The sequence below is a fragment of the Chinchilla lanigera genome, unplaced genomic scaffold, assembly GCF_000276665.1.
Source record: "Chinchilla lanigera isolate Chin_1 unplaced genomic scaffold, ChiLan1.0 scaffold00013, whole genome shotgun sequence".
Lineage (NCBI taxonomy): Eukaryota > Metazoa > Chordata > Mammalia > Rodentia > Chinchillidae > Chinchilla > Chinchilla lanigera.
The window spans coordinates 23,401,698-23,419,080 of NW_004955414.1; the positions used below are offsets into that span (position 1 = coordinate 23,401,698).

Consider the following 17,383-nt stretch of genomic DNA (forward strand, 5'->3'; position numbering starts at 1 on the left):
GGCTCTAGATAGCAAATTCTGGCAAGAAGCAATTTGTGGCTATTAATTCAATGAGCCTCTGAACACTAGGCCATATGGCACAGGCCCCCCTTTGCAAGATATCTCTATTTTTCTGCCTCCTGCTCAGAAGCAATTACACTCAGCCCTCCATTTGGGCTTTACTCTGTCCCTGCCTCACTCTGTGGATAGGTTTCTTCCTTTCTTAGAACTCTGGTCTCCTTCCCTGACGCAGTCTTTGATTCAGGATAAGTGAAAAATGATTGCAGAAGAACAGGAAACTGTTGATGATATTGTTCCAGGAAATCCAGGAAAAGATTCCCTGATGAAGTTTGAGTTTGAGTTTGAGTCTGAGGGTTAATTCAGCATCTCTCTGTCTCTCTTTCCAATAGGACAGCTCTTTCCTGGTGGAGCAGAAATATCCTACATTACCTGGGAAGCTTTCAGGAGCCACGCCCAACGGAGAAGCTGCCAAATCTCCTCCTCCCGCCTCCCAGCCTGACCCCTCAGGGAGCAACCTGCTAAGGCTGAGTGAGTGTCTCACCTCTGACACTTCTAGTCTCACTGAATCAGATACCCGCCTCCACCACTGCAGCCCACAACTGAGAGTGGTGGCGATCAGGAGTCCTGGAGCGAGTTGTACCCCACAGTAGTCCCATTTTTAAAGGTTGTACCACACAGAACAGGCCAGGCAAGGTGTTTCCTAACACCTAAGCTCAGCACTTAAGGGTCTCAAAAAAACGGGCTATGTATGTGCCCTGTTTTGTCCAGCTGTAGTTACCCCATTTTCTCACCGTCTTCCATTTCTCTTTTCAACCTGTTTGTCCTTTCTGTTCATTCCTCTTTTCCGTCCTAGACATCCCTTCCACCTTACCCATCCCTCACTCTTCCTCTGCCATCTGATCTCCCCTCGTCTGTCTCCGCCTTCTCTGTAGCCTTTTTGTTGCCATTAGGGTGATAGTCTGGGCTCTTCAAGCAAGAGCACTTTAGGCAAATGGTGGCAGTGGCCAAGGGACAAGGATATCAGTCCAGAGGTATCCTTTCGGAGGGTGGGACCTGGAACCGTGCAGTCTTTGCTGCATTTCCTCAAGATAAACCATCTTTCCCCAAAAGTGGCAGCAGATTCATTTGGACCAAGGAGGGAACGCTGTGCTTCTGGTAGCATTCTTGCTACCCTTGACTCCTCTCCCTGCTGCTCTGTGAGCCAGCCTGTGAGTCAGCTCATGAAGGCCAGCTGTGCTGGGGGCAGCAGCTGAGATGGGCCCTTAAATGTGTGTCCAATGGTACTCAGCCTGGACTCTCAGCAGCTTCAGGTCATTCTGGTCTGAGTGAGCCCTGGCACATGAGAGCTGTGTGTGCAGCCCTCTGTTCAGCCTTGTTGCCCCCTGCCCCCACTCCACGCGTGGACACCTAAGTCTCCCTGGAAGCACACCGGAAGCATTTGGCCCCTCCTGTGAGGCTTTTTCTCAGTTCTCTGATGCTGTGGGCATGGCTCAATTACCATTTTCCCTACCACTCCTCTTGGAATTACTTTTCTTTCTGTTTGAGTTTTTCTCTCATTTGATAATGCTCTTTTGTTTACATCTTTGCTTCCTGTAACTCTGTTGGGCTGGACTTTGGCCTCTCTTGTTCCTTCATGTGGCTTCTCTGCTTCTTGGTTGGCTGGAGATCATGGCCGGAGTGTCAGTGCCCCCGTGTTAGGTACTGTACCTGTTCCAGGTGAGGTGGGGAGTGAGAATGCTTTTGTTTCCCGTTCCCCTACCCTAACACCTCCCCCGCCCAAGTTCTCAGCCGTGCTCCCCTTCTTGCCTGAATTCCCACATCCACTGCTGAGGGAAGAGAGCAAGCTCCTTATTGAATAACCCACAAATACTTGGAATGCAAACTCTTAGAATTTGAAGACATAAGCTTAGCCAGATTTGAAGTGTTAAGCTTACTAATGCCTTACCAAGAGAGCCTGGAATGTGCCTGAACCCCACTGGTCTCCGGGATTTTGGTGTGGCAGTCTGTGCCAAGGGCGGAGCTCCAGGACTGCCACAGAAGGATGGTCCTAGCTTGGAGAGGAGGGTTCCACAGCACGCTTATTACTCCCCTCAAGCATCATTTCATCCTTTCAACCTCAGGAGACACAGAAAGTGGTTGGGAAGATACTGCCATGACCAACGACATCTCATCCACCTCCTCGGGTACTGAGTCCACCCCCCAGTCTCCCCTGACACCGGATGGTAAACGGAGCCCCAAAGGCATCAAGAAATTCTGGGGAAAGTAAGTTGGTAATGATGATTATAATCATACTGCTTGGGGGAAAGTAGGTTGGTGACACTCAGGATCATATTGGTTCAAGTTAATTCTCTTCTTGGCGTAGCAAAGAGTCTGTGTAAGCCCCTGGTTCACCAGACATTGAGAGAGCTATAAAAACAGGGCAGTCATGTTCAGAGAAGAACTGGAGTTGTTTTTCAGGGCCAAGAGAAGAAGGTTGACACACACTCACTAAGTATAGCCAGTTGCCTACCGTGTCACCCATTCTAGGCATCTATCCATCCCACAATTCTCTGCAGCTTATTTGAAAAGACATAGGTGAGACTGGTTTCTTCCTTCTTAGACCTCTAATCTGTATCTTGAGAAACCTTTGAAGACAGTTGAGTAATTGCTGGCCCAAGTGAGCCAGTCTGAAATGAGACAGCAGCTAGAACCTCCTCTGAATCTCCTTTGAACCCCACGGGGAGTAGACCAAAGCCCAGAGGAAGCTTAGAATTGAGGCTGAAGACTGGTGAAGGAACTGTCACAGGTTGTGTTCCTTGCTCTATGATCTTTGATCTCCAGAGCCTTGGGTCTCCTTTGGTTGGAAAGGGGGGTGCACTGCCTCTGGGCCCTCAGGCTGCCTCTGACAGTGTCCTTGGATTGCTCTCCACACAGGATCCGAAGAACCCAATCAGGAAATTTCAACACTGATGCACCAGGGATGGCCGAGTTTCGACGAGGTGGGCTCCGGGCAACTGCAGGGCCAAGGTTGTCAAGAACCAGGGACTCCAAGGGACAGAAATGGTAAGGCTCCCTGGAGTCTGTCTATAAAATTGCTGTGTGAAATCCTGGCCAAGGTGGGGATAAGGATTGAACATCTCAGACCCTGCAGAGACGGATCGCAGGAGCCTTTAGTGCAGAGCTTCACAACTTCCCCGGTTGATACTGGCGGACACTTACCATGCTCACCGGTGCTTACGTCAGAGAAAGCGAGGGCTCCCTGAAGCTGGAGGTGGCTGAGCTGGAAGGGCCTCTGTACATCCATAACCCACTCTCAGTGCTTTGTTCACAAACCTCATCTCCCGTGGAAGGCAGCCTTTGTTTACTTTGCACATGGGTGATATATTTCCCTGCCTGGCCTGCCGCCCTTAGATTTCAAGGTTTTGCCAAATCCTCCTCATGTTTGAGACACAGAAATTTTCCAGATCCATCTGTGCTTTTATGGGTGTCCCTACAACTATTTTATACTCTGGGATCTTGAAAAGAAATATGAGAATGTAAAGACCTCCTGTGCATATCCCCCTAGGACCCTAGGCATTGGTGCCTCTAGCCACAAATGTGAATTCTCAGTAAATGTCGGGAGCTTAGGGAATCTAAGGACATGATCTGAGAAGTCAGAGACCGATTCAGGACCAATGATGGCTTACCTATTGTATTCCATAATTAGATATTCTAATTTACTTAGGTATTATCCTAATTCAGACATTACTGATGTATCTGGTTTTCCTGAGATGAAAAAATAAAGCTACAGTAAACTTGAATGGTTCATCTTGGTTCCAATTATGGCTGTTTCTTTAAGGATTGACACTAGAAGGGGAATTGCTGGGTCAGGGTCTAAGAACTTTTCTGAGGCCCTTTGGCATTTTCCTGGAACAGGACTGCATGGTGAGGGAGCCCACTTATATTCTGCTAGTCACTTTAGGGTGTAGGGTAACCAAGGTCAAGGAAGTTCTCTGCCAAAGGAAAAAATTGCAATTCCAGCACAGGGCTGCTTTGTCCGGAATGTTTCTGTGTTTTGTTAACCATAACAATGGTTGATAAAGGGAATAAGAATGAAGAGGTCTTGACGTGATGGCAGTGTTTATCTCAGCTGTGCCTGTGGTGACAAAATGAACATGCTGGTGGAAAAGAAAGGCTGTCATTACCCTCAAGCAGGAATTTCGTGTAATTATATGCTAATGCCCCCTGATGTTTACAGTTTGTAGATGTTTAAGGCAAAACCTTTTTAAAAATGTTGTCACTAATATGCTCATAGGAAAAGTAATTTGTTACTGAAAGCCTCCAGCCCTTATCCCTTTTTGTCTGATCAATTTTTTAAAAATTGGTATTTGACAATAACATTTGGTAGAAATCTCTCTCAGATTATGGAAAAATGATTCTTATTATCCACCCCCCCCCCTCCAGGTAAAATTGTACTGGTTTATATATGAGTCAGCACTGCTGTACAGGGAGTCTTATTACCCCCACATCCTTGTCAGCATTAAGTGTTGATAATTTTTATACTTCTTTTTTTTTTTTTCCCCAGCTCTTTACCCGGTACTGGGAATTGAACTCACAACCTTGCGCTTGCCAGGCAGGCGCTGTGCCGCTGAGCTAAATCCCCAGCCCCCAAATTTTTGTACTTCTGTAGACTTCCAAAACATTACATTTTTATTGCTATTTTGCATGATAATCATTCTAATTCTTCTTTGTGTGTTGTCTACATTTCTTGCCAATTTTATTTAATGATTAGTGTCTTTCTTATAGTCTTCTGTCTGCTCTCCATATGTTAAAATATTAAACTGTGTCTGATCATTGTGACAGGACATTTTTAGGCATATGGCAGAATTTTATTTTTGATTGGCATATTTGATATGTAGAATTTTTATATTTACATATAATCTTCATTAAGTTTTCCTTTGCATTTTCTTTCATTACTTTGTTTTTAAAATTTCTATGATTTTTTTAAAAACTATATTTAAATAATCAGATTTATTTTAATATATGAGGTTAGTGTGTGTGTGTGTGTGTGTGTGTGTGTGTGTGTTTCAAGAAAATAGAAATAAAGTGTCTTGTTTAAGGCAGACAGATTCTAGAGCTCCACGCTGGGTCTCATCTTTGTGGAGGGTTTTTCTGAATGGATCTGTTGAGTATATTGTCCTTCAGGACTGTAGTTTTATGAAGGGTTTCTAATCAGATCACTTCCCCACCTCAGACTCCATTCTAAAGTCTTTCCCCCACATTAATGGGCAGAATCAGATTACTCACAGATGTAAGGAAGCTTCTAGGCCTTTACTTGTATGGGCCCCTTCTAGTGTCCAGAGAGGAGCTGCTGATCGACGTGTTGACAGTGTCAAGCGTATGGAAAATTTTCCTAAGTAATTTAAACACAGCCAGTTTGAAGACTGCTGAATCTTTTTCTCTAGTTTTCCCTTGATCTACGCTTTCCCTTACATCAAATGATAGTGGAGTAGCCATGGGGCTTTGGGGGAACTGACTAAGGGGTAGTTCAACTGAGCATCCAACTAGTTTGGGCTTAGTAGGATATGTGTGTGTGACTTGCAGTCACTTCATATTTCACTTAGCTAGGTTTAGTTAACTCGCTATCATAGCGTAGCAGTGGCTTCCATAATTACTTTTACTTCTCACTTGCCAAGTTGCCCTGCACGCTGGTACAGAGATGCAAATCAGAGGTCCTACCTCAGTATGAATATGTCCTCCAGCACTGCATGCAGAAGTGTGGCAGTAGGGAGCAAAACCATATTTGAGATGAGCGAAACCAGAAACTAGCCTGTGGAAATTCTTCTCGTCTTCAGATCTGCAAAATCCCAAGCAGTAGTTTTGGTTCTGTTGAATACCCTGTCAAAACAGAAACTCTCTCCTATCAGGACTGTACTTGCTAATAAAGTGTATGCAATTACAGGTGTACCCTGTACTCTCCTCCACCATGGGAGCATCATATCTGATAATCACATATCTGATAATCACAGTTGCATCATTTTAACTGCAATTTGGAAAGGTGTTTAGAATGTGTCAGTAAAACAAGTGGAAAGATACGCTCTCTGTCATAGCCCAGTAACTTCCGGAGCACATTTAGCCGTAGTCCACAGAGGGAGTGAGAGCTCCTGGCTCTGAGAGGAGCTGAGGGGGTACGCGGTCCGACGCTGTGGAACAACACAGGTCTGGGGTGTGTGTGTGTATGTGGGGGGTATGCATGTGCATATGTGTGTGTGTGTGTGTGTGTGTGTGTGTGTGTGTGTGTGGGCACGTGAGCATGTGCACACGCACACAAAACCATCAGTGAGAAGACTGCTGAGATGAGGGCCGGAACTCCAGAGTGGTTTGAAAGGTCAGAGGTTTTCAAACTATTATTCTGAAAACACTTTATTTCTCCCTTTAGAATTGAAATGCTTTACGGATATATAAAATATTAATCTCCTTCCAATTTCCAGAAATGAAAAAATGAATGAAATAAAAAACCTAATCAAATGTGAAATAAAACTGAGGAGATGGACATTGAGAGAAATTATTTTCACATTAAGAAATAAATTATAAAGGAAAACAAAAGTGCCAGATCACATCAAAAGCTGTAAGAGCAAAAAGATAAATTTCAAACAGAAGCAGTGAGTAGGTTCCTAGATTGTTATTCATACAATTTCTTGCTAATTTTCCCTGATATACCAACCTCAACAAAGATAACATAAAACTCACGCTGCCACCACAAGGATGTAGGTAACACACTGATTCATGGATATTGTCAGCTCCAAAAATGTTAAAGATTAGCCACAGCACAAGAAAAGTTAATGCTGTGTAGTTTTACCACTCACTGTATAAAAGACACTTTGGATAGAGATTTCCCTAAATTTTAAACGATGATTCTAAAAGCATGCACGGCAATACCAATTCTAAATTGTGAAGCCACAACTTTTTAAAAATTCTAATTTAAAAAAAAAAATATTGACACTTGTCCTAGAAGAAAGACTGATCATCTGTGAACAGACAAAGAAGTCAGTGGATATGCACTCAAAAGATGAGGGTAAAAAAGAACTATAGCGGGTTTTTTTGTTTGTTTTGTTAAATTTGTAATTTTTTTGTGTTAGGTAGTGTATACATAATCTAGAGATGATGGTGCATGGGAGGATGTGTGTAGGCTAAATGTAAATACTATTCCATTTTGTACAAGGGACTTGAGCATCTTCGGCTCCTGAAAGCAGTCCCTCGTGGATACCAAGAGACTACTGCATTTTTTGGGAAAAGAATCGTTTGAACACCTGCTCTTCTGTATTCCATAAATTCCCATTTATTTTTAGAAATGACTATAAAGTTGCTTTGTCTGTCCCCACAAAGATTCCATTGGGGTGCTTAGAGTGCCAGAATATTCACACTTTAAATGAAAAATTGATGTCTTTAAGAATGGATGGCTCTTAATACCTAGTCTTCCTGTCTAGAAACATGATCTAATTCTTCATTTATTTATGTCTTTTCTTATGTTGCTCAGTTGAGTTTTATAGCTACTGTATCACCCCACTCTACCCCGATCCCCATATACGGTCTCACAGGGCTCAGCCATGCCTTGTTAAGGCAATTCCCTGACAATTTGTAATTTTGGCTGCTATGGGTGGAAAGCATTCGGATTTGTGCATGAATAGTATATGTTGACTTTTACAAGTTAGATACATATCACATGCATATGCATGTATGTATATTATATTACCAGCCACCTTACTAAGCTTTCCGGGGTTTTCTGGGTGGCAGTCATAACATCTAAAAATAATTGTTTTCTTTTGTTTCCACCTTCCTAATAGCTATATTTCTTTTATTTTTATCACTTCTTTTTCTGCACACAACTCTCAGACTACTGTCATTAATATGTGTTGATAAAAATATATATTGTCTTTATCTTGATTTTAATGTGAATGCCCCTAGTATTTTGTTAATAAATAGGTATTGGCTGTTGTTGGTTAGAAGATTTTTGGTTTGGGTTTTATTTTGTTTTGCTTTTGTTTTTTATGTTAGAGAATTGACTATCTCTTCCTAGTTTTCTAAGTATTTTCCTAAAATGGGAGTTGAATCTTGTGGACAAAATGATTTCACTGTGGATGTTCATTTTAATGGGCCACGCCCACCAGTATGTGGCTGGTCATACGGTGAGTAAGCAGTTTCCTAGGATTCTGTAGGCTGCCCTGTGCTGTAAGTAGCTGGATTGGAACTCAGACCATGCTATCAAGGAAACTGTAGAGTCTACTTCACTTGAGTGGGTTGCTGTGAAATTTCATTCACCTGCATCCATGATCATCTAGGTTGTTTGTTAAAAGTTCCTTTTATGGGAGGCTTTATTATGTGCAAAACCCCAGGCTCTCCACTGACAGGAATACGCTGTTTCTTTGCTTTCCAGTGACGCCAATGCGCCTTTTGCCCAGTGGAACACAGAGCGTGTGTGTGCATGGCTCGAGGACTTTGGCCTGGCTCAGTACGTGATCTTTGCCAGGCAGTGGGTGACATCTGGCCATACATTACTGACAGCTACACCTCAAGACATGGAAAAGGTAAGGGCTAGGCATGCGATAAAGAGGCTGCCATTTCTCCCTAGACCAGTGCATGGGACCATTGTATGGAGGGAGAGGTGAACCCCCCCACCCCAATATAAGATGGAAGGAAAGGCTGAGATTTCCGCTGTAGCTGCGGGTTGGTATCCAAGGGATCCGTTCCCACCCTCTCAGAGCATCTCCACCCTGACATGGCATCCTCTGAGGACCAAACTGCCTGCCAGAATTTCACATCTTGTCTTCATCTTTTAATTTTAGGAGCTAGGAATTAAGCACCCTCTCCATAGGAAGAAGCTGGTTTTAGCAGTAAAAGCCATCAACACCAAGCAGGAGGAGAAGTCTGCACTGCTAGACCATATTTGGGTGACAAGTAAGAACAGACATACATGGATTAAGTACATTTCTAAAGGTGGAAAGAATTTCTCTATTGAATGTGTGCCTCAAAAATAGATGTCTACTTCTGAAAGGCAAACGGGTTACTAAACCTTTTGGGGAATAAAAGCGGAACCCAAAATCTAATTTGCTGGGGGGGTGTTTTTGGCATCCACATTCTCCTATTCTCATGAACCCTAACATACCTATTTTTTCTGTATCTGTAGGGTGGCTTGACGATATTGGCTTACCCCAATACAAAGACCAATTTCACGAATCCAGAGTTGATGGACGAATGCTTCAATACCTAACTGTGGTGAGGACTTTCCCTTTCGATATTTCAGTTGCTGCGAGTGTTCAGCTCAGATGTGCCTGTGGTGGTTGTTTTAAACTTGGCTCCACCTCCTCCCTCAGAGTCTTTTGTGTTGGTTTTTTTGTTTTGGTTTGTTTTTGGTCTTTTTGAGGGACGGTCTCGCTATGCAAGGCTGGCCTTGAGCTCACTTTGTAGCTCAGGCTGGTCTCGAACTCGTGGCAATCCTCCTGCCTTAGCTTCCCAAGTGCTGGGATTACAGGCGTGTGCCACCATGCCCAGCCCCTCAGACTCTTAAAGCCTTAAAATATGTCAGTTGTCACAAAAGGGAATCTGTTGGTGTGTCTGTGTCCAGCTTTCTGACATATGAAAGATTTGTCTGTTTGGGGAAGAACCTCTGTGATCTTTTGTCACTTTGGAAGCTCTGGTTCCTCAGCCAAAATTTTTCTCTTCCAGAATGATCTGCTCTTCTTAAAAGTCACCAGCCAACTGCATCATCTCAGCATCAAATGTGCCATTCATGTGCTGCATGTCAATAAGTTCAATCCTCACTGCCTGCATCGGCGGCCGGCTGATGAGGTAAGGTGGGAGGGCAGCCATGCAGGTGTCCTGCCCCAAGCCAGTGTCCTGAAGTGTTGCTTATGAGAAAGTAAGACCGACAACATCACAAAATAGCTGCATTTCAGATTATCATGCTTGGGATTCTGGTACCCCTGTTGCCTGAACTTTTGGCCCATGGTAACCACTAAACTTCTAATCTCCCACCTTCGCTTAGGGAGACAAATAGTATGGGCAAGAGGGCAGTGGAAACAAAGTCATCATAGGAGATGAGAAGGTGGGACGAAAGAGAGAAGAAGGGAAAGACAAAATGGAAAGATGGTGTCAGAGCAGGCAGAGAAGAGCCAGGGGAGGTAAAGGAGCCCATGAGGAACCAGATATTTCAGAACAGGCTTCCCTGCTGGTAGATACAAAATTAACAAACTTCCAGCCCAGGCACACAGAATTCAGAGCAAGTCTTGCTAGAGAAGAAATAATGCAGGCAAACACAGCAACCAAGTCCTGGGAAAGTTCCTGATAATGCTCCATCGACCTCGGAGTAATTAATGGGTCCTGTACTGAGGGGTTGTCCGTCACATTCTACCTCCTCTTCTAACTCTACTTCCAGACAGATTGAGCAACTCATACCTCTGTCCTCCATCTCTTAGTCTCTGCTCTTCAACAGATATGTTTTGCATACTTTTCTTGTATCAGGCACAGAAGGGAGCATTTTGAAGATCGCGATGCCGTGTGAGATCTTTCTTTGTGCTCTACTAAAATGTTTGGCCATACCAGGCAGATTTCTTTTCCATAAATACTTGGCTCATAACTCAAAATTCTGTTGAATCCCTAAATAAAAAACTATATACCTTCATTTATTTCCCCTTAAATTAGGCTGAAAGTTAGTGTAACAAGAATATGGATTCAGATATCTCTGTGTGAAAGGCCCTGCAAGATTCAGTGAGAGCTCTATTTCTTGGGACCGGGAAGGCTCTCAGGCAGGTGGTCTAGATGGCTTGGGTCCCTCTGCATAAGGATCTTCTCTTGTGGTGAGGGATCTGGGTAGGATTGTAGGTGCTGACTTCAATGAAGTCTAACGTTCTCACTCTCCTTCTCTCACAGAGTAACCTTTCTCCTTCAGAAGTTGTGCAGTGGTCCAACCACAGGGTGATGGAGTGGCTGCGATCCGTGGACCTGGCAGAGTATGCACCCAACCTTCGAGGGAGTGGCGTCCATGGTGGTCTTATTGTGAGTGACTTTCTGGACTAGGCCACCTGCCACGGTACACGTTGGTTTGTTCAGCAACTAATTTCCTAAGGAACAAATACAAATTCTAGTGAAAAAATAAGGTACTTCACCTGAATTTCATGTATAATTTGAAGCCTCAGAGAAATTGTTTTGGTAATTTGTGACTGAGAATTAATACACCTCAAGAATACAAGATGGCCTCTGGAAGGACTTCCTCAGCTTCAGACCCAGAGGATTGTGGGATGGGGGTTTGCACGAGGGTCAGTGCTGAAAAAGGCAGCTCCACCTGTCCCTAGAGGAGCATGCAGACTGGGGAAGTGAGGGGGCAGCCATCAAATGTAATTTCCTGCTTGCCATGATATGGTCCTTGTCACCGCTCAGATCTGTCAAGTGGCAAAGCCACAGGGGAAATGTGGAGGCGGCAGCTTGGATGTCATCTAGATTTATCAGAGAGATCTTGCTTCTCTGCCGGTCTGTGAAGATGAGGTGGCAGTCAACAAATGTGCTAATGTCTCCTCAGAGCCAGGCCTCTCCTCGAGCCTGGGAAGGAGAGGGGAGTGGGATATGGAACAAGGGGTGGAGCTTCCACACTTGCCCTGGAGCCGCTCAGGCCCAAGAAGTTCATTTCTCGTTGCCCCCCACCTTGTGCCATCTGTGGGCACCCCTGGCTAGGTTTGTCTGGTTTCTTCTTAGATCCTGGAGCCGCGCTTCACTGGGGACACCTTGGCTATGCTCCTCAATATCCCGCCACAGAAGACACTTCTCCGGCGCCACCTGACCACCAAATTCAGTGCCCTGATTGGTCCTGAGGCCGAACAAGAAAAGCGAGATAAAATGGCCTCACCAGCTTACACCCCACTGACCACCACAGCCAAAGTCCGGGTGAGTCTTCAGACCCGTTCTGTGTGGTGCAGAGGTGCTGCCTCCCAGCCCTTACGTTACACAGTTGCTGCTTCAGTGCCCAGAGCCGCACTAGAGTATGCAGTGTGGGGGAGGAGGCACAATCAGCTTCCGCAGGGGAGTTTGGTCCTAGGGTTATTCGTCTTTGTTAGGCTGTTTCCTAATTTATCTCGTGTCAAGGAAGGGAGTGCAGGTTTGTGGACCCGGAAACCATGTGCAGGAAGTATCTATGCTCGGACAGCTGGGAGCTTGTCCTGCACCCCAGTGCTGGGATTACTCATCTGGCAAAATAGATAAGTCTGGGTCTGGGTTCCCTTTGATTAGGTCCATCCACATGCCGCAGCACCGTGGGGCTTAGTCAGAGCTGCCCGGCTAGCACAGGGTGTATACCGCTTGGCGGGTGTGCCTCCTTCCCTTGTTCTGTGAGGTGGCCAGCGTGCAGCTCTCCCGAGGTCCTGAGGTCATCCACGCACCAGCACCACTCCCTGGGGGTCCCTGAATCCCATAAAGACCTGCCTGAGCAGCACTATCCTCAGACGATGGCCATCCCAGACCGCAGGATTCCAGGCTGACCCTGTCCCCAGGGACTCACACATAGACCTCCTTCCCTGGGGGAGCAGGACAGCAAGTGCATTTGGGGGCGTCCAGGAGAAACAGTGCCGGGCCAAGAGGAAGACCAGCCCAGGGCTGCCCAGTGTGGTTCTGGAGTGCTGGGTGGTGCCCCACCATGTGGAATCCGCAGCTGGGATGAGGCATATCCTCAGTGCTCGGCCTCAGGTGCATTCCGTAGCCTGTGGCGTGCGTTAGGATCCCTGGCCATCTGGGAAACTAGGAAAGTTGCTGACGGAGCAGCAGGACAGAGTTTCAGGCAGCCTTAGGAGCAGGTCTTCTTGTTCAAGATCACTCGTCAGTTGACCCTTCCTTGGCATAGAAACTGCTCCATGAGCTCTGTTTGGTTCAGTTTTCTGGTAGCTTGTCTTATTCCTTTCTTCCTGGTCTGCTCTTAAATATTCTGTCAGTCATATGTGTCCTCTGGCTTGCTAATCATCTTCCCGTAATTCTGTATTTTCTGTGTTTTAGCCTAGGAAACTAGGATTTTCACATTTTGGAAACATGAGAAAAAAGAAATTTGATGAGTCGACAGACTACATTTGCCCAATGGAACCAAATGATGCCGTCGGTGACAGTCAAAGGGTCTACAGTGGTTACCGGGGCCTCAGTCCTCTTGATACCCCTGAACTGGATGGGCTGGACCAGGTGGGACAGATTAGCTGATGCCCTTGTCACCTGGCTTCTCGTATGCCTGAGCGCTCACAGCAGCACCACGTGTGTCACCATGTAACCGCACCTCACCCCCTGTGCCTGTGCATGGCTCACAGAGCAGTGCAGCGACTCTGTGCTCCTGGGCCCAGCCTCTCTTCACACCCTGCTGGCGGCCGGGACCTGGAGTTAGGCCTCTGCAAAGGGCCCTGGCCCCGGGCACTGTTGTCAGAGGTGGACCCAGGAGGAAAGACACTTAAAGAGGCTCTTCCATTGTTCAGTAATTCTTACTGTCCATCTCCAGCACATGGACTTGGACACAGGTCCAGAGACTCTGGACGAGCCCAAGAGGCTCAGCTCTTAGGCTCCACCCGGAGCTCCAGCTGAGGAAAAGGTTCCAGTGCCTTAGGCCTATGGGCCACAGTGTCTTGGCTGAGGGGACGCAGCAGGGATTTCTGCCACGGTGACAGTATCGTTGGGGTGTGCCTTACTACAGAGGTGGTCATTTCTTTCTGGTAATAAAATAATATTTATGTAGAAAGCAAACAGTGTAACCCATCTTTAATCTTGCTGGAGGAAGGGAGCCGGGCACAGCCGGAGGCGGCGTCCCACTGACTGCAGTGTAGGTGCCTGCGGCAGTGTGCCCAGTCCTCGGCCGGACACACTCGGGATTCAGCAAGGGGGATGGGCAAGGAGGGACCAGCGCCTTTCCTGGCGTCCTTAATAGGAGGCCTTTGGCCTTGCTACCTCAGGCCTTGCCTCTCACTGTGAAGCAGAAGGGAACCTGGGCCACACGCACGTCCTGACTGTAGTCCACCTCAGTCACGCAGACCCCGAAGCTGGTTTCCGTGTCAGCAGCAGGAGCCCCTCACATGGGTGGGGCACGGGGCAGCCGTGCTGGCAAGACTGTTCCTTTGCATGTTTTGCCAGCTTCTGGTAACTGCTGTGGGGCTGGGCCTTCTGTGCGGGCAGGGCTGGAACAGATCTGCCTTCTTAAAAAAATTTTTTTTAAAGATCTTGCCTCTTGGGGCTGGGGATTTAGCTCAGCGACAAAGTGCCTGCCTGGCAAGCGCAAGGTCGTGAGTTCGGTTCCTGGTACCGGAGAAAAACCAAAAAAAAATAAAAAAATAAAAAAATAAAGATCTTGCCTCTTGATTCAGAGGCTGAGTGGCTGATAATGAGCCCTCCAGATGGACCCTGTCTGGCTGGACACTGAGAGAGACGCCCGTGCCAGTCATTTCAGGTCGCCCCGGGGCCGCTTTTGGCTCCCTAGGGTCCCATGGGCCTCATCTGCAGAAGAATAACAGCAGTGCCCCAACCATCTGACAGCAGGGCAAGGCCAAGACCTCGCAGAGGCTGATTCTGTCCCAGATGGAGGTGATGCTGAGAGTTGTTGAACATCAGCAGCCTGAGGCATGGCCTGTTCCCTCTGGCCTCCACTTTCCCTGAAGTCTAGCTGCTGAGAGCAGTGGGCACAAGCTCCCCAGCCAGCAGCGCTGTGTGGTCCTGGGACCCAGGGCCACAGAACGCAGGTGATCCCCAAGGCTGCCACCTGACTGTGGCAGTGTACAGCCGGTCAGGCCGGGCTTTATTTGTCATTTCTTATCGTGTCCCGATGAGAGACTGCATGCGCCTGTTTTCCAGCCCTGCATGGAATTGTTTTGCCACTAACTTCCAGGACATCCTCAGGCAAGTCCCGTTCCTTTCTATGGGCCTCTGTTTTTCCACCTGTAAAACAGAGTTACACTGGACACCTTCCAAATCCACAGCATCTAAATGCAGAAGAAAGAAGAAGCAGGGTTACCTGTGGAGGAGGGCAGGGAAGGGGGCCTTGAGTAGTGAGGAGGCCCCAGCTCTATCAGCATCTTCCCCAGGATGCCTGCGGTACTGGAGCATCACTGCCTGGGGCTGGTGCCTGGGAGCTGTGATTCTGCCCAGCATCCTGCAAGCATTCATCCCTGCTGCCATTTGCTCCTGGGAGGTAGCTGGAACACTAAACGTATCGAAAAACAGCTTCTGACTGGCTCTTCCTCTGTCCTGCTTCTTGTATCCTGAATGTCAGTGCCAAGTGAGACCTCAGGAGACCATGTGCATGCAGTGTGGGACACTGGACGCCTTTCCTCAGGGACAGAAGCAACATGTGCCCCGACACCTGTCACTCCTCAGGCCTGGCACGTTCACTAACTGTCCCTCCAGGGAAGCATGCGCTGGAGAAGCCAGGCCTGAGCAGGACATGGTTTGCATGCTGTCTGCAAATTACAAGCTGTGCTCATATGTGCTGACAAAGCTGCTGCCCATTTTTCAGATGGCACCTTCGGAAGGCACTGTGACCCAGATAGGGCTCCTCTCCCAAGATATTCACCGTCTTACGGTAGGACTCTGACGCTCTCCTCACAGTAGGACTGGTGCCAGGGAGGCCCAGAAAGCCTGGTGTGGTGGTGGCCAAGGTCAGGGGAAAGTAAAGGATGGTGCTGGGTGCCGGCCTCAGAGCCTGAGTCCAGCCTGGAGGCAGAAAGCAGCCCAAGGGCCTTCCTTGGCCTCTTGCTAGGTTGCAGGCCTTAAATCAAAACCTGCCAGAGCATCCTAGATCTCGGGTCCTTTTCCCAGTCTGAGCTGGTGAGGAAACCAGGAGACTCTAGATAGATCAAAGCCCCATCTTTGTCTCTGTCCTGGCCTTCCCTGTCCCCAAGACTCCTGCATTTCCCATGCCACGCCTCTGACATCACAGCCATCACAGGCAATCTGGCTGTATCCTGCCATGTCCCAAAAGGCAAACCAGACCACAGGAGATAGCTTGCTCTCAGGAGAAGAGGAGCCGCTTTGCAGAGTGGCAGACCTGGTTCAGCTTTCGGCTGTGCCTTTTACTGGCTTAGGCACTTTGGGTGTGTCATTCCCTCTCTGAACCTTGGCTTTGTTATCTTTGGAGCATGATGAATAAAATCTCCCCTGCGAGGCTCATGGATTGATTAGAGCTGGCAGTGAAAGGCCAGCCACAGAGCGGGCTCGTCTTTGAGATTTGTACGTCCCAGGGCCCTTTACTTCCATCCTGAATCTAGCAGCTGTGGTGTCTCCTGGCACTGAGGCCCCGTCACCGCCCTTTGCTTCATGATCTCTCAGGGCACATTTAGAAGACTGTGTCTGAGGGTCAGAGCTCCCATGCATCTTCGCGGGATCACTTTAATGCAGCGTTCCTTTTGTTGGCCTACACACTGAAAGGTCTCTGCCCAACCTTGCCCTCCCTATGAACTAAGGCGTTTGGTGCCTTTTTCAAAAAGCAAGATTGCCTCTAAGATGACCAGTGCTATTTATTCTGACCCAGGGCTTAGGGTCTCTGAGACACCAGGAACCTGCATGCAGGGCACCAAGGTCAGACTCAGACCATGCCCGGTGCCCCCTGCTTCCCCTGTGGCTGGCGGGGCAGCCTGGCCCCAGACGCTGTTAAACTGCCCCTTTGGCTGTGTCCTTTCAGACCCTGCTGAGCCAGGACCAGCTGCTGAGCGACTCTCTCCCGACTGCCCCCGACTCTGACGACTGGAGATGACACCCTCTGTGGCCGAGAGCCCAGAGAGGCACGTGGGGCCTGCCCTTGCCTCAGAGGGGACCGGGCACACAGCCACCGCAGAGCCCGACTGCAGATGGGGCCGGCGGGGCACCTCCTCGGCCGCGGGTGCCGTCTGGAGCAAAGCAGAGAGTGGCGCGGGCGTCCGGGAGGCGGCCCCGGGTCCCGCGGTGTTTGTAGCCGTGCTGTGCTCTGCACCGCGGCTTTCTCCCTTTTGTACTTTTATACGAGGACTGCAGAGCACTTCTGCGGGGAGAGCAATGAGAGACCAGCACACAAGCTCCGAGGCTCATGCTGTCCCTGATGACAGCCAGGAGGCTCTTACACCAAAGGGGAAGAGCTGTTAGTGCACAAAACCGCTGCTGGAAAAAAAAAAAACATGTTCTGGAACTGTGTTCTGATGTTCCGTAGCGATTGTGGTGGGTGAGATAATCGGGAGTCTCTCAGAGACGTCTTCACAGGAACGTGTATTTGAGGTGAGAGGATATAGGGTGAGAGCAGTGAAAGTGTCCTCCTCCTACCCTTACGTGCAGCAGCGACCGGCTGGGTCCTGCAGTCTCAGCAGAATCCCCAACACACGCGCATGCTTCGCCTCAGTCTGATCACACAGCGCCTCCTGGTGGAAGGCCCTTGGACACTAAACAACGTGTTGCC

The 17,383-nt window shown here is 48.0% G+C and overlaps 1 protein-coding gene across 13 annotated transcripts in view; it reads left to right on the forward strand.

Moving 5' to 3' along the window:
- Ppfibp2 (PTPRF interacting protein, binding protein 2 (liprin beta 2)) overlaps positions 1-17,107 on the forward strand; it is a 149,755-nt gene extending 132,648 nt beyond the window's left edge. For 9 of the 13 annotated variants that reach the window (XM_013511943.1, XM_013511946.1, XM_005380195.2 and 6 more), the window contains 13 exons: positions 390-528; positions 1,666-1,698; positions 2,121-2,262; positions 2,914-3,042; positions 8,393-8,543; positions 8,802-8,913; positions 9,143-9,231; positions 9,682-9,804; positions 10,885-11,010; positions 11,704-11,892; positions 12,991-13,167; positions 15,476-15,541; positions 16,640-17,107. In XM_013511943.1, the coding sequence (XP_013367397.1) occupies positions 390-528; positions 1,666-1,698; positions 2,121-2,262; positions 2,914-3,042; positions 8,393-8,543; positions 8,802-8,913; positions 9,143-9,231; positions 9,682-9,804; positions 10,885-11,010; positions 11,704-11,892; positions 12,991-13,167; positions 15,476-15,541; positions 16,640-16,711 (1,548 nt within the window). In that variant the 3' untranslated portion in view covers positions 16,712-17,107. Of the gene's footprint in view, positions 1-389; positions 529-1,665; positions 1,699-2,120; positions 2,263-2,913; positions 3,043-8,392; positions 8,544-8,801; positions 8,914-9,142; positions 9,232-9,681; positions 9,805-10,884; positions 11,011-11,703; positions 11,893-12,990; positions 13,717-15,475; positions 15,542-16,639 lie in introns of those variants that run through there. The other 4 variants (XM_013511944.1, XM_005380196.2, XM_013511945.1 and 1 more) reach the window with 3 other exon arrangements.
- The last annotated feature ends 276 nt before the right edge of the window (positions 17,108-17,383 follow it).